Source organism: Pituophis catenifer, unplaced genomic scaffold (assembly GCF_029215685.1).
Source record: "Pituophis catenifer annectens isolate HBS135680 unplaced genomic scaffold, rPitCat1.0.hap2 SCAF_10, whole genome shotgun sequence".
NCBI classification, from domain to species: domain Eukaryota; kingdom Metazoa; phylum Chordata; class Lepidosauria; order Squamata; family Colubridae; genus Pituophis; species Pituophis catenifer.
The window spans coordinates 23800232-23816446 of NW_027256890.1; the positions used below are offsets into that span (position 1 = coordinate 23800232).

At 46.1% G+C, this 16215-nt stretch overlaps 1 protein-coding gene across 1 annotated transcript in view; it reads left to right on the forward strand.

The window, feature by feature from the left end:
* Positions 1-16215, forward strand: part of NRXN2 (neurexin 2) — a 428827-nt gene that overhangs the window by 374263 nt on the left and 38349 nt on the right. The window contains exon 17 of the mRNA XM_070951426.1: positions 9881-9970. Within this exon, the coding sequence (XP_070807527.1) occupies positions 9881-9970 (90 nt within the window). The remainder of the gene's footprint in view (positions 1-9880; positions 9971-16215) is intronic.

A 16215-nucleotide genomic window follows, 5' to 3' on the forward strand; every position in this document is an offset into this window, starting at 1 on the left:
TTGGACACCCCGATCGGGACTCACTGCTGGGCTGATCTGTAACCCCTTTCTGTTTTGGGAAAGAATATTTCTCCTTCAGAAAATAATTCAATGATTTTGGGGTGGCTGGGGTGCGGGGGGAAGTAGGGTAGGAAAGCAGCGTTTTTTCAGTTTATGTTCCTTCCATTGGGGGTGTGGGGGTGTATCACGATTTAATTCAGATTTTATCAACCTGGGGCACTGTGGATAAACTGACATGATCACAAGAGAACGGCATTAATCTGTCTCAGCTAAACATCAAGAAGATTCAGGAGCAATTCTCTGTCGACTTTCCCTATCTTTCTTTTCCTTCCTCCCTCCCTCCCTCCCTTCTTTATTTCTCCTTCTCCTTCCTTTCCTTCTTCCTTTCCTTCCTTCTTCCTTTCTTCCTTCCTGTCTATTTCTTCCTTCCTTCCTTCCTTCCTTCCCTCCCTTCTTTATTTCTCCTTCTCTTTCCTTTCCTTCTTCTTTTCTTTCCTTTCTTCCTTCCTTCCTTCCTCCCTCCCTTCTTTATTTCTCATTCTCCTTCCTTTCCTTTGTCCTTTCCTTCCTTCTTCCTTCCTCCTTCCTTCTTTTCTTCCTGTCTCTTTCTTCCTGCCTTCCTGCCTGCCTTCCTTCCTTCCTTCCTCCCTCCCTTTTTTATTTCTCCTTCTCCTTCCTTTCCTTCTTCCTTCCTTCCTGTCTGTTTCTTCCTGCCTTCCTTCCCCCCCTCCCTCCCTTCTTTATTTCTCCCTCTCCTTCCTTTTTTCTGTTCCTTCCTGTCTGCTTGCCTCCCTCCCTCCTTCCCTCGGTAGGCAGTGCCAACAACAGAGACACGTGATTGATTAATTGCTGCGCCCTTCAATGATTGATTGGCTAATTAACCAATTAAAATAAATACAACTGGCCTCCAATCCCCACCAGAGACTCTTTCATTTGAAAAGTTAATAGGCCCCTTGTCCCAATTCTACTGATTTACAAAATCCCTAATGGTTTTTGGAAGAGCCTCAATAGTAAGACAAGGGAATACAGTACCCTGCCCCCAAATCTACAGGTTCTGTGCCCCCCACTTTTTGTTCAGGGGCAGGGAAAGGTTCCCTTGTGTTTCTGTTCCTACCAGCACAGGTTCCTGCTTAAACCACGATTTCTGGGAGCATAACCTGAGTTTGAAAGATGCCACACTTTGTGCAATCTGGCAATGCAGGTTGTGTGAATGCAGCCACTCCATCTTCCAACTGGGAGGTGATGTGTCCAGAGGTGGGTTTTATATAATTTTACCACCAGTTCGCACCAAAATTCACCCAAACCGGTCCGAACTGTCAACTTGCAAAGCTTTTAAGTTGCCATGAGCAGGAGGGAGGGAGAACTGAAGTGCATTCCATACATTCTTCCTGACCGCAATCAGAAGGAGGGTGTTAGGTTTCACAGCCAGCCAAAGTGGGTAATTGGAGAATGTGATTTATGACATGGCCAGGGGGGAGGGGAGAGACAGGGTCATAGGGGAACGTAAATCTACGCAGGATCAGTCCTAACTGCATCCGAGTATTGCCGGAATGGTGCTCCTAATAAATGACTGTATTTCCTTTGAAGTTTGGATCATGGCTCATGAATTAATTAGGGCATCTTTCGGAAACTTGACACGAACCGGCTGAATACCTCCACTGGACGTGTCTACATTTTTCCAATACCTCTCAACCCACCCACCCACCCAACTAAAAAGCCTTTAAAAGTGAAAGAGTTTGTAGGTTAAAATGTAGCCTCGCAGAGTTCTGGGAGATGAGCCTCTTGAGGACATGCAGAGTGCATTTTCCCTCACCTCTCAGAAATGCCCCTGCTCAGAACTTAAGAGAGTTTTGGGGACCTAGCTTGCACGTGTCAACTCAAAGCATGTTTATCTTTAACGGCAGGAGAAGGTAAGAGGGCTTCCTTGTTAGACAACGGCCAAATCTCCTCCTGGTTTTACACTCAGCTCTCAATATTTCCCTGTCTGTTAATGGCTCCCCATTGCTGCATTTTCTCGTTTCATTTCTCCTTGAGCCTAGGGCAGTGATGGCGAACCTTTTTGGCACCGCCCAAACCGGAACACGCGTACATGTGTGTGCATGTCCGTGTGCCGGAGCGCCGGAAACTCGAGGACCAGCTGGCCGGTGCGTGCATGCCTGTTTTTTGAGCCTTTTCAGGCCATTTTTGGGCCGTTTTGGGGCTATTTTGGGTGCATTTTTTTAGGCGGAAAACGGCCTGAAAAACAGCCTGGTTTTTTTGCCGTTTTTCGCGCCGTTTTCGTGCCGTTTTCTGGCGCTCCGGCGCCCGCGAAAACCAGCTGGCCATGTGTGCACCGGAAACCAGAACAGCTGGCGACGGTGCACGTGCCCACAGTGAAGGCTCTGTGCACCACTTCTGGCACATGTACCATAGGTTCACCATCATGGGCCTAAGGCAGTGATGGCAAACCTTTTTGCCATTGTGTGCCATGAGCGGGGGGGGGAGGTTGCGTATGTGCCCCGCCCCCACGCCTGCGCTCGTGACACCCCCCCTCGCTCCCCCTCCCCCCCTCTCCTGGCACGCGATGGCCCGTTTTTCTCTCTCTCCAAGCTCCAGAGCCTTTCTAGGAGCTTGGGGAGGGCAAAAACAACCTCCCCTCCCTCCTGGAGGCCCTCTGGGAAAAGAAAGAAACCAGTTAGTCAGAAGCGACCCAGCAATAAAACCCAGTTAATAGAAGCCATCCTTCAATCTTGGTTTCGCATGAGAACAGCTGCAGGACTAAAAGACTTGGTTCCCTCCATGGGAAGACGTAAGGCCATAATTCATGCTAAAGGTTACCCAACTAAGGATTAACTGACACAGTAATCATTTTTGTATATCTCGTTTTTTCTATGTGTTTCCCTTTTCTTCTTTCCACTGCAACTGCTATTCTAATAGCAAATCCTTCATAAAAGTTATTGCATTACATTCTTGGTTCAATTATCTTTCCATTGATAATATAATTTTATGGTACTGCTCCAAAAAAAAAAGTGATGTTATTAGCTAGTTTTAAAAAATACACTTTTCCCAAAAGGTTTCCACAATGTTGGCCACTACTGTAAGTTGGCTCCCTCTTCTTTTTGGCAGCCCCTCAAATATTGGAAGACTGCTATCATCTCTCCCACCCCCAGGCCTTCTTTCCCCTAGACTTGCCATACCCAAATCCTGCAACTGTTCTTCCTATGTTTTAGTCTCCAGTCCCCTAATCACCTTCCTTGCTTTTCTCTCCCCTCCAATTCTGCAAATCCTCCTTTTTTCTAAATCGCTAGGTTGATTGACAGCTGTCCCCCTGGAAGGCCCTGCTGAGGCACAGCCCTTCCACATCCAGACGAATGTCTTCTTTTTTTGATTTGTTTAAGCTCATTTTAGAATAGAATAGAACAGAACAGAACAGAACAGAACAGAATAGAACAGAATGTAGAATTGAATAGAACAGAACAGAATGCAGAAAAGAATAGAATAGAATAGGACAGGATAGGAACAGGAATAGGAATAGGAATTGGAATAGAACAGAATGCAGAATAGAATAGAATAGAATAGAATAGAATAGAATAGAATAGAATAGAATAGAATAGAATAGAATAGAATAGAATAGAATAGAATAGAATAGAATAGAATAGAATAATAGAACAGGACAGGACAGGACAGGATAGGAACAGGAATAGGAATAGGAATTGGAATAGAACAGAATGCAGAATAGAATAGAATAGAATAGAATAGAATAGAATAGAATAGAATAGAATAGAATAGAATAGAATAGAATAGAATAGAATAGAATAGAATAATAGAACAGGACAGGACAGGACAGGACAGGAATAGGAATAGGAATAGGAACAGAACAGAACAGAACAGAACACAGAATAGAATAAAACAGAACAGAACAGAACAGAATGCAGAACAGAACAACAGAATGCAGAATAGAACCGACAGGAATAGGAACAGAACAGAACAGAACAGAATGCAGAATAGAATAGAATAGAATAGAATAGAATAGAATAGAATAGAATAGAATAGAATAGAATAGAATAGAATGAGAGAGAATGGAATAGAATAGAATAGAATAGAATAGAATAGAGTAGAGTAGAGTAGAATAGAATAGAATAGAATAGAATAGAATAGAATAGAATAGAATAGAATAGAATAGAATAGAATAATAGAACAGGACAGGACAGGAATAGGAATAGGAATAGGAACAGAACAGAACAGAACAGAACAGAACACAGAATAGAATAAAACAGAACAGAACAGAATGCAGAACAGAACAGAACAGAATGCAGAATAGAACCGACAGGAATAGGAACAGAACAGAATGCAGAATAGAATAGAATAGAATAGAATAGAATAGAATAGAATAGAATAGAATAGAATAGAATAGAATAGAATAGAATAGAATAGAACAGAACAGAACGCAGAATAGAACAGGACAGGACAGGAATAGGAATAGGAACAGAACAGAACACAGAATAGAACAGAACAGAACAGAATGCAGAACAGAACAGAACAGAACAGAATGCAGAATAGAACCGACAGGAATAGGAACAGAACAGAACAGAATGCAGAATAGAATAGAATAGAATAGAATAGAATAGAATAGAATAGAATAGAATAGAATAGAATAGAATAGAATAGAATAGAATAGAATAGAATTCTTTATTGGCCAAGCGTGATTGGACACACAAGGAATTTGTCTTTGGTGCATACACTCTCAGTGTACATAAGGAGAATAAAATATATTTATCAAGAATAAAAACACTTAGTGATAGTCAAGGTAAGCTATCAAATCGTACTAGGAAACAAATAAAAACAATATAAATTGAAAGATACAAGCAACATGATTATAGCCCTAAGTGGGAAGAGATAGATACTAGGAAGGAAGAGAAGAATGATAGAAATACAGTCTTTAGTAAATTATTTGACAGTGTTATGAAATAATGACCAAAAAAAAAAAAAAAAACCCAAACCAAAACGACATTTTATTTGGGGCGGCTGTTTCAAGTCGAGGGCCGACCGGCAACGAATGCGTCCCTCCCGAATCCCGCCAGATAAAGATTCCAGCTGTGAAATTAAGTGTAGAGCCGCATCCTAATTACAGACTCCGGTCACTTTCCGAGGACGGCGTATTTTTAATTAAAAGATGTTAATCGGCTAGTTAATACAGAAGCTAATGAGAGCATGCAAAGTCCCCGACTTCTTCTTCTCTCTAATTAGAGGGAACTGAACGGCGGGCACCGGAATGAGAAGCAAGGATGGAGTTGGAAAGGGGAGCATCCCTCACCCCGCTTCCCTTCCCTTCCCTTCCCTCCCCCCCCCAAAGGAAAGGGTCTTTTGAGTTTTATCTTGCAGCTGTAGCCGGTCTCAGCTGCGGAGAAATCCCCCCACCACCACCTCTTGAAAAACTGAAATGGAGACTCATCCCTGGGAAAGGGGAACCAGTCAACTGCATGCAGAAAATGGCATTTGTTAAAACACATATACACACACAAACACACAAAAACAGACACTGCTACATTTCCCCAAACAGGCCAAGCCTCAGAGATGTGGCTTGAACTAGGAAAGAGTTTCCATAGGGGTGGTGGGGTGCAATGCGAGGGAGCAAAAGTGGTATGTGTGTCCCTGCCCCCACTTCCCCATTCTTAGGCTAACGTGACCCAACTAGGGAACATCATCAGTGATAGACGGGGAGGGGGTTATGGAGAGGAGGAGGAGGAGGAGATGACAATTGTGGGGTCCTTGGTGCTCTCTGAGCTCGGTGGTTTTCTTGCAGACGTTTCGTGACCCAACTAGGTAATATCATCAGTGTTAGAAGGGAGGGGGGAGGGAAGAGGAGGAAGGGCTGTGGGGTCCTTAGTGCTCTCTGACCTTAGGAAAGGAAAGGAAAGGAAAGGAAAGGAAAGGAAAGGAAAGGAAAGGAAGATAGAAGAAGGGAAGGAAAGGAAAGGAAAGGAAGATAGAAGAAGGGAAGGAAAGGAAAGGAAAGGAAAGGAAAGGAAAGGAAAGGAAAGGAAAGGAAAGGAGTGGGAGGGAGAGAGGGAAGGGAAGGGAGAGAAAGGGAAGGAGGGAGGAAGGGAAGGAAAGGAAAGGAAGAGAAGGGAAGGGAAGGGAAGGGAAGGGAAGGGAAGGGAAGGGAAGGGAAGGGAAGGGAAGGGAAGGGAAGGGAGAGATAGGGAAACCCGACAGAGAATTGCTCCTGAATCTTTTTGATTTTTAGTTGAGACAGATGAATGCCGTTCTGTTCCGATCGTGTCAATTTATCCAGAGGGCCCCAGGGTTGATAAAATCTGAATTAAATCATGAGACACACAAACACCCACACACTCCCATCCCATGGAAGGAACATAAGCTGAAGGAACGCTGCTTTTCTACCCTACTTCCTCCCCCCACCCACCCAAATCATTTTTCTGAAGGAGAAATATTTTTTCCCAAAACAGAAAGGGGTTACAGATTAGCCAAGGCAGGCAGGCAGGCAGGCAGGCAGGCAGGAAGGAAGGAAGGAAGGAAGGAAGGACAGACAAGAAAAGAGGAAAGGAGGGAGGGAGGAAGGGCAAGGAAGGAGGGAGGGAGGAAGGAATGAAGGGCAAGAAAAGAGGGAAGAAAGACAAGAAAAGAGGGAGGGAGGGAGGAAAGAAGGAATGAAGGGCAAGAAAAGAGGGAGGGAGGGACGAAGGGCAAGAAAAGAGGGAGGGAGGGAGGAAAGAAGGAAGGAAGGACAAGAAAAGAGGGAAGGAGGGAGGGAGGGCAAGAAAAGAGGGAGGGAGGGAGGGAGGAAGGAAGGAAGGAAGGAAGGAAGGAAGTCTTCTGTCTCTGGTTTCCCAGCTTAGTTCCTGCTCTACAGCACGTACAAACTTCCCTAGAATTCCCGAAGACACATCTGTGTCCAGTGCTCATGGAAGATCTATATACGTCTTCGGGGGGGACATCAAACCTTCCAGCTGGTCTTTTTGGCTGCTCCTGCCAGCTTCCTTGTCCATCCCTCAAGCTGTTCCTGACCCCCCCCCAGAAGATTTTTGAAGCAAGAGTTGCTGCTGCTTTCAAAAGTGGCTTCCGCCGGGGCCCTAATCTAAGCTTACCCTTATCTTGCTCTGCCTCCAGAACCTGGGAAATGTGGCGCCTCGGTTTCCTTGCACAACAGATATTTCACTCAGTCGGGAAGCCAGCAGTTGCTCACCTGTAGAATAGAATAGAATAGAATAGAATAAGCTGGAAGGGACCTTGGAGGTCTTCTAGTCCAGCCCTCTGCTCAAGCGGGAAAACCTATACCACTTCAGATCAGAGACTGACCAGACTCTTCTTAAAAGCATCCAGGGATGGAGGCACCCACAACTTCTAGTGGCAAGCTGTTCCACGGTCTTTCTTGGTGCTTGGGGATTCATACAACCGACAGAATCCAGTATGTCGTTTGGGAACAGCCTGTTTCTTCTCTGTCTCTCCATTTTTGAAGCTCTCCCTGACCTTGTTGGCTTCCTTCAGGCCACTTTGAGGATCCAGGAGTCCATCCTGCCTTGCATCTTTCCGCCGAATTTTGGCTGCTCTCATGGCGCTTTGGCTGACTCCGTCTCCGCCTCTGACCAGGCGAAGGGCGAAAGGGAAAGCTGCTCTACCGGCCCAGCATGGTCAACAAAACCAAAAGCGTGAACAAGCAGACGTGGCTCCTCGCAGTATTGTATTCCGAAGCCCCCCATGGAAAACCTTTGGAAAGCGCCGTCTATACCCGGGTCCAATCTTCCACACCTTCTCTCTCTAATCATCTTCTTTTAATGACCCCATAATCCCTTGCATCAGGGTGGAGTCTGGGCAACTGAATGGAGCTGAGTGTTTACTGGCCGGATACCTTTCCTGTCGCCGGTGCAGAGTTTTGTTCGGCTGATACATTCTCATGGTGCCCCGAGAGAGAGAAATATCTGCCTCTAATTTAGGATTGAAACCACATCTTCCCGATGGTGAGGCGAGAGCTCCATCTCTAGGTCACCGAACCACTCCACACCCAGCATTATTTTCACCTCGGGGTGGGGGGGGGGGGACGCATGACAGGTAAGCCGGTACAGTTGGCTGAAATTTGGGAGGTGAGATCTGAGTGAAACGGGAGAAAGGATTGCATTCCCGGCTGAACATGCAGCATGGCGTTCCTGCTAAAAACACCTTTTCTCCTCTGAAAGCTACTGAGCCTTTGGCCCAGCAGAGGACAGAATCCGGGGACAAGGTTTTCCTCTCACCCCAGGAGTGGTATTCACTTACTTTCCCTAACGGTTCGCAAATGTGAGCGCACGCATCACGCATGCGCCCAGCCTTCCGTGCACATGCTTTGCTGGCGTGCGTGCCTTCCACGCATACACCTGGCTTCAAAAATGCACGATTTCCGCTACCAGTTCGGGCGAACCGGTCTGAACCGGCTGAATGCCACCTCTGCACACACACACACACACACACACATACACAAAAGCTGGGAAGAAACCAATGGTGGGTTGCCCCCGGTTCAGACCAGTTCACAAGAACCGGTAGTAAAACCGGCGGGAGGCTCCGCCCACCGCCCCGGATGTCATCATCGGCAATCTGCGCGTGCGCAGAAGCGATCCCGTTGCGAACCGGTAGTAAAGGTAAGTAGAACCCACCCCTGGAAGAAACCTTCAGAATTGTTTGGACTGAGCTTTGAACCTTCCCCAGGTGCCCATCCAATCCCAAACTGGTTTGTGCGGCTCGCCTCTCCGAGGCCACCGATGTGGGAAACGACAAATCCACGGTGTGTGATTCGAACCCTCTTTTAAAGCGTTAACAGCGGGGGAGACAATTGGAAGAGGGCAGGCGGGCGGCTCCGAAAGCGCATCCCATCTAGGAAGTCCAACCTTTTAGGTGCGTTCGCCTAAAAGTGTACCAAATTCGGATCTGCTGGCCGCCCAACCTTCCCAAGACACCTGGTTCACCCCCCCCGCGTTTGCACCCCCCTCCCTCGTTATTTTGATGGCTATAGACTGCTCACTTCCTTTGCCCCTTTTCAGAGGCCAAAGTGGGGAGAAATCTGAGGGGGTCTCTTATTTTTATTTATTTTATTTATTTTTATCTTTTTTTTTTTTTTGGGTGGGGTTGCAAAATGGCGGGGTGGGTGGAGTTGGTAGGCAGGGAATCAACCGGGGGGGTGGGGGGGCCGGGGCAGAGAATTTAAATTAAATTAAACCAAAAAAGAAAAAAAAGAAAACCAAGATGACAAATCCTATGAGTTTGGGCAAGGGAAAACTTTTGGGGGAGAGAGAGTCGGTCAGCGCGCAGTGTTGCTTTTTCCACCGTTTTTCTGACGTAGAACATAAAGTCGGCTAATAAAGTGAATTTAATTTTTTGCTTAAAAAAACAACAACAACAACAAGAAAAACAAAACAAGAACAAGAAACAAAAATGGCCCCGGGGAGAATTTGTTCCTTTCCCCGGAGCTCCATAAAGCCTTCTAACTGCCTAACCCTTAAACTAAACCGTATAACTAGTGTTTTATTCATTTGTGGCTAAACTCGCTAAACCACCCCAGACAAATTCCCCCCCCCTTTTCCCCCCATCCCCACCTACTCCCCCCCCCCAAAAAAAGAATTAATGGAAACTTAACCGCTAATTTTTGATTCCAACGCTTAAACTGCTGTTTGGAGTGTAGTCTGACCTCTCTAAATTTTGCTAACCTCTGACCTTTGACCTTCCAGATGGCGTATATGTCTCTTTTTTTATCTCTCTCTCTCTCTCTCTCTCTCTCTCTGTTCTTAATTTTTATTTTTTTTTAATTTCTTTTAACTTTTTTTTTTTTTTTGGTGTTGTTCTTTTATTTTCCCTTTTATGTTTTTTTCTCTCTTCCTCTTAACCGTCTACCAATCTCTCTCTAAACTTTTTGAAGGGAACACTGATAATGAGCGGCTGGCGATTGCTAGACAAAGAATACCGTATCGGCTCGGTCGAGTAGTAGATGAATGGCTACTCGACAAAGGTAACTAACCATAATTAATTCCGGTTAACTCACAAGTTTAAAAAAAAAAAAAAAAGGTTTTAAAGGTTGCAGCCCTCTTCCCTTATCGCTTCTATGCCCCTTTCGCTTTTTCTCCTTCGCGCTTGCAGAGAGAAAGCGAGATAGCACGGCCGGTGAAGCAGAGACAAAGCTGGAAGAGAAAAGTTGTTGGCCAGGATTTTGGGTTTGGTTTCTAACGGTCAGATCGTGGCCACTGACCCGGACCAAAGCAAAGAAAGTTCGGTCCAGGGGCCACGATTCAAACCTTTTAGATAATCTTTGGCCTGGATGATTTGAGTCTTCGTGGATGGATCATTTCGGTTGACCCCTTAAATAGGACAGCATTTTCCGTGCAAGGGGGGGGAAACCTGATGGGCAGGGAGCAGATTTCAGGGTGGGTGGGGGGCAGGCGTCTTTTGCCGTGCCTACTAGTAGCACCGGCACCACAGGTGTGGGGGTGCTGGTGAGCGGGACACAGGGGTGGGAGGAAGGGAGCAGATGCTCCTCATTTTACTGACTTAGGAAGGATGGAAGGTTGAGTCAACCTTGAGCCGGTCAGGATCGAACTGCTGGCAGTGGGCAGAGTTAGCCTGAAATACTGCATTGTAACAGGAAGGAAGGAAGGAAGGAAGGAAGGAAGGAAGGAAGGAAGGAAGGAAATGAAAAGGAAGGCAGGATGGATGGATGGAAGGAAGGAAGGAAATGAAAAGGAAAGATGGATGGATGGATTGATGAAAGGAAGGAAGGAAATGAAAAGGAAGGAAGGAAACAGGAAGGATGGATGGGTGGATGGAAGTATGGAAGGAAGGAAGGAGGGAGGGAGGGGGAAGGAAGGAAGGAAGGAGGTAGCAATAGCACTTAGACTTATATCCCACTTCTCAGCGCTTCACAGCCCTCTCTAAGCGGTTTACAGAGTCAGCCTCTTGCCCCCCAACAATCTGGGTCCTCATTTTACCCACCTCGGAAGGACGGAAGGCTGAGTCAACCTTGAATGACTCAACGATGTTCCTTCTTCTCATGTCACACTCTCTCCTCCTTCCTGAGCTGACAAGATGGGTTTGTTTTTAATCTAGATGGACCTGCCCCCCCCCCCCCCACACCTCCTTTTTGTAACTTCGGCTACCTGCAGCGAGAGGTTTACCCCTGGAGTGACTGCCTCTCCTTCAACCACTTGCCCAATCTTCAAAACATCTGGCGGGCAGCTGAGCGGGAAAAGATGAAACAGGGATACAGGGACATTTAAGCAGGTCAGGAAGGCTTGGGGTGAAGCAGGAATCCATCTTAGATCTTTTTTTCCCACCGAGAAGTCAACATATTGGTCTGCTCCCCTAAGCAAATAGGGCAGGGTAAAATACAATAGTTATAGGATAAGATACAGTAGAATTTTACATAAATATATAAAATAGAATAAGTAGCATGACCATCATCGTCTTCCTTCTTTGCCTCTTCTCACCAGCTTTGAGGCTTAAAAAAACCTCTTTATTTATTAAAATTTCTTGGTCGATACATCTAACCCAAACAGGGACGAGAGCTGCACCTTTAACACTTTAAACTCAGTGGGGAAAAGAATGAGCAAAAAGAAAAAAAGGAAAAAAAAAACCCTAAAGAACAGAAAGATCATTTCTAAATTCTAACTTAACCATCTAATCACACTTTTAACATGCTTTTTAACTCAAATCAAAGTGACTAAACCGCTTTTTTAACCGCTAAATTCCAAAGGGCTTAATAATCATCGGCAGGTGATTATTCTAAAGGGGGGGATGGCGGCAGGGAGAAAGGGAGCTTTTAAATGTATATATATCTATATATTTTTAATGTCGATTGCCTTGATGGTTTAAACAGGCTGTAGTGACCACACCAAACCAAAACTGTAAAAAAAAAAATATAATTAAAGGGACTTCTAAAGCATCCGAGTAACCAAAACAAAAACAAAAACGAACGAGAGAAGGGAAAAAAAAAAAAAGGAAGAAAAAGCAGCAGAAATTCAGATGGATGTGAAAAGGGGGTGGGGGTATTTATAAAAGTTAGGGAAGGAATGTGGAGAACCAAGGGGAAACACAGAGCATAAAATGTATGTGAGTAACTCTTTATTGTTATCAAAACAGCAATTTCTTCCATGCATACTTTTTGTTTTTTTTACTTTCCGTCACAAGGGGTGGGGTACGCAGGATGGGGCACTGTTTTAGGGGTGCAGAGGTAGAGGATGATCCCCCGGCAAGGTGAGAGGGGCACACTTTTGAGGGGGGTCTGTCCTTTTCCCAAACCATTTTCACGCCCCTCTCCAAACACCGTTTCCTGTGAAAATTAAGGTTGCAAGGCAGAGAAGGAAAACAAAAAAATTCCTTCCCAAGCCCTCAAGCTTGTGTTCTACCTGTAAATTGTGCAACCCCCCCCCCCCCAAAAAAAAATGAGGGAAATGATTTTTATATATTTTTTAAAAAAATGGCCATTGTTCCCAAAAATCTTGGGAAGTGATTTTTCTCTCTGGCTTTGGAAGGAACTGTTTTCATGGCATCACACCTGCCTTTCCGAGCACACTGTTTATAAAGTTTCCCAGCTCAAATGTGTGAGAATTCACACCATGGATCACAGTTGGGGGAGGGGGGGTGGAATAATTTCAGGACAGGAAAAATGGCTGGGGACTTAACAATGCCATCCTCCGATTGGCGAGGCGGTCAGACGGCAGGTGCTATAAAGTTTTGTACAATTTGCAGACAGGAGGACTGAGTTCCTGCCGATAAATGGGACCCGGATTTCCCATTTATTGCTGCTGCAAGCTGCCTCTGAAATTTTAGAAGTCATAGAAAAAGAGAGCTGGAAGGGACCTTGGAGGTCTTCTAGTCCAAAATCTTGTTCAGGGAGGAAACCCTATACTCGTGATGGCGAATCTATGGCACACGTGCCACAAATGGCACACGTAGCCATATCAGTGGGCACGCCACCTCACCTCTGTGGCATGCACGCACCAGCCAGCTGATTTTCGGGCCTTCTGGACCCACCAGAAGTAAGGAAACAGTCTGTTTCTTGCCTCTAGAGGGCTGTGAGGATGGGGAAGGCCCGTTTTTTCCTTCTCACCTGGTTCCAGATCCTCTCTATGCATCTGGGGAGGGCAAAAACAGCCTTCCCCACCCCCTCTGGAGGCCTGAAACGGCCCATTTCCCAACTTCCGGTGGGACAGGAAGGGACGTTTTTTGCTTTCCCCAGCCTCTTTCTTCCTGTCTCAACGGGAGTTGGGAAATGGGCCGTCTCAGGCCTCCGGGGGAGTGGGGAAGGCTGTTTTCGCCCTCCCCAGATGCACAGAGAGGATCTGGAGCCAGGTGAGAAGGAAAAAACGGGCCTACCTGGCCATCGCATGCCAGGAGCAGGGAAGGAGGGGAATTGCGTGTGCATGCGCAGGGTGGGGCGCATAGAATTATGGGTGTGAGCACCCACGCGAACATCCCCCACCACCCCCTCCTGGCACACGATGGCAAAAAGGTTAGCCATCCATGCGCTATACTATTCCAGTCAAATGGCTTTCCAATCTCTTCTTGAAAACCTCCAGTGATGGAGCACCCACAATTTCTGGTGGCAAGCTGTTCCAGCGGTTAATTGTTCTCATTGTCAGGAAATTTCTCCTTCGTTCCAGGTTGCTTCTCTCCTTGATTAGTTTCCATCCTCCTTGTCCTGCCTTCAGGCGCTTTGGAGAATAGGTTGACCCCTCTCTTCTTTGTGATAACCCATCAAATGTTGAAAGACTGCTACCATGATGCCATCTCCCCCCCCAATGCCCCCCAACCTGTTCTCCTGGGGTTTCCAATGCCATCAGAAAGGTTAGGTGGTTCTCGAGATGTTCCAGAAGCTGGCTGGCCTCCTTCCTCTTGGGAAAGAACAAACTTTGTAGAAAAGCGATCGGCATGAGTCGGTTCCAGGATTCAGAAGGCAATGAAATCCAGCAGCCTCTGTGGCTTCAGTGCTGAGCATTTGGATGGGTTCTGCAGCTTGACTCGGGAAGCTGCTGCCCAGCAGATAGGTTGGCTTGCAACTCCCATAATCCCCAGCCTACTGGGGACCGTTGGACTCAGCAAGGCAAGATGAAAGACTCGTAGGTTGGATATCTCCACACTGAGTTTAGTTGCTTTATATTGACTAAGCACCAGTGGTCAAATGCAATTTTTTTTGCTACTGGTTCTGTGGGCGTGGCTTGGTGAGGGGGTCATGTGACTTGGGTGGGCGTGGCCAACTTTTTTTTTTTTTTTACCTTTTTAAAAGCATTTTTTTACTACCTATTCGCCCAAACCGGTAGTAAAAAAATGCTTTAAAAAAATGTAAAAAGAAAGGTTTCGACGATCACAGCTGTGCCGCGCGATCATCGGAACATTCTTTTTACTTTTTTAAAGCATTTTATTTTTTACTACCGATTTGCTGAACTGGTAGTTTTTATTACTAATGTTTCACTCGAACTGGAGTGAACCAGTAGCATTTCACCCCTGCTAAGCACCATTGCCCGCTTTCACACATCACGCGTGTTCTTGAATGATGGTCTTCAAAAGCAACGTTTTCTTATGAATCGGTGCAACCCAGATCCAGCTGGGAATGAATGCTTGGTGGAGGGCAGACCAGCAGAGAGCTGGCAAATTTCTCCACTCTGCAATTGATGACAACATGGCTGAGCTCAAATGGGTTCAGAGAAGCTGTGTCTTCCCAAACGCAGCATCTCCTGTAGCCCCCTGGTCTTCGCTCGATCACCTGGGACATTCTGAATCCTCCTAACATTTGGAATAATGATAAAACCTTCCCTCTTTCCTGCCTTTGCAGAAAACGCCTGTCATTTTTCCTACTAAAAAAGGGAAGGGGAAGGAAGGAAGGAAGGAAGGAAGGAAGGAAGGAAGGAAGGAAAGAAAGAAAGAAAGAAAGAAAGAAAGAAAGAAAGAAAGAAAGAAAGAAAGAAAGAAAGAAAGAAAGAAAAACACAAAGACAGGAAGACAGGAAGGGTGGGACAGGGGAAGAGAAGGAAGGAAGGAAGACAGCAAGACAGCAAAGAAAAGAGGAAGAAGGGAGGGTGGAAGAAGGGAAGGAAGGAAGGTAAAGGAAATGAAACAGGAAGGAAGGGAGGGAGGGATGGAAGAGGAAAGAAGGAAGGAAGTAAACAGGAAGGGAGGGATGGGAAGAGAAGGAAGGAAGACAGGAAAAGAAGACAGGAAAGGAGGGACAGAGGAAGGAAGACAGGAAAGAAAAGAGGAAGATAGCAAGGGAGGGACAGGAAAGAAGGAAGGAAGACAGCAAGACAAAAGAAAAGAGGAAGGAGAGGGAGGAAGAAGGAAGAAAGGGAAGGAAGGAAGGGAAGGAAAGAAAGAAAGAAAGGAAAGAAAGAAGAGAAAAACACAAAGACAGGAAGGGTGGGACAGGGGAAGAGAAGGAAGGAAGGAAGACAGCAAGACAGCAAAGAAAAGAGGAAGAAGGGAGGGAGGAAGAAGAAAGGAAGGAAGGTAAAGGAAATGAAACAGGAAGGAAGGGAGGGAGGGATGGAAGAGGAAGGAAGGAAGTAAACAGGAAGACAGGAAGGGAGGGATGGGGAAGAGAAGGAAGGAAGACAAGAAAGGGACAGAGGAAGGAAGACAGGAAAGAAAAGAGGAAGACAGCAAGAGAGGGACAGGGAAGAAGGAAGGAAGACAGCAAGACAGGAAAGAAAAGAGGAAGGAGAGGGAGGAAGAAGGAAGGAAGGAAGGAAGGAAGGAAGGAAGGAAGGAAGGAAGGAAGGAAGGACATGAAAACCCACAACTGAACGATGTGGGTTAGAACAGCTGAGATTTAAAATTTGAAGAACCTATCTTCAATTTATGAGATTTTCTACAGCTTGCTGTTGTACTCAAAGGTGCTGGATTGGAATTGGGGGGCGTGAATTCCAGTCTTGCCACTGGCCAGTCCGTCTCTCAGCCCCAGGAAGAAGGGAGCCAGGGCAATCCACTCCCAAAAGGCACCTCGAGCGCCGCAGGGGCCATGTAGCCACCAAGAGAGGATAGGCAAACCTAGGATTCTTAATCATCATCCAGTGTAGGAAATAGGCTAACTTCGCTAAATGCACTGAGCCAGCCCAGCTCCCCTGAATGCCTTCAAGAGATCCTGAAGTCGTTTTGTGCAAATTCCTAGTTGAGCACAGGCTAAGAGTGCATCCTGTTCACTATTTCCCATTTCACCCAGCGACAAATGGACAAAGAGAACCAGGAATCCCAGTATTCCTTGCATCT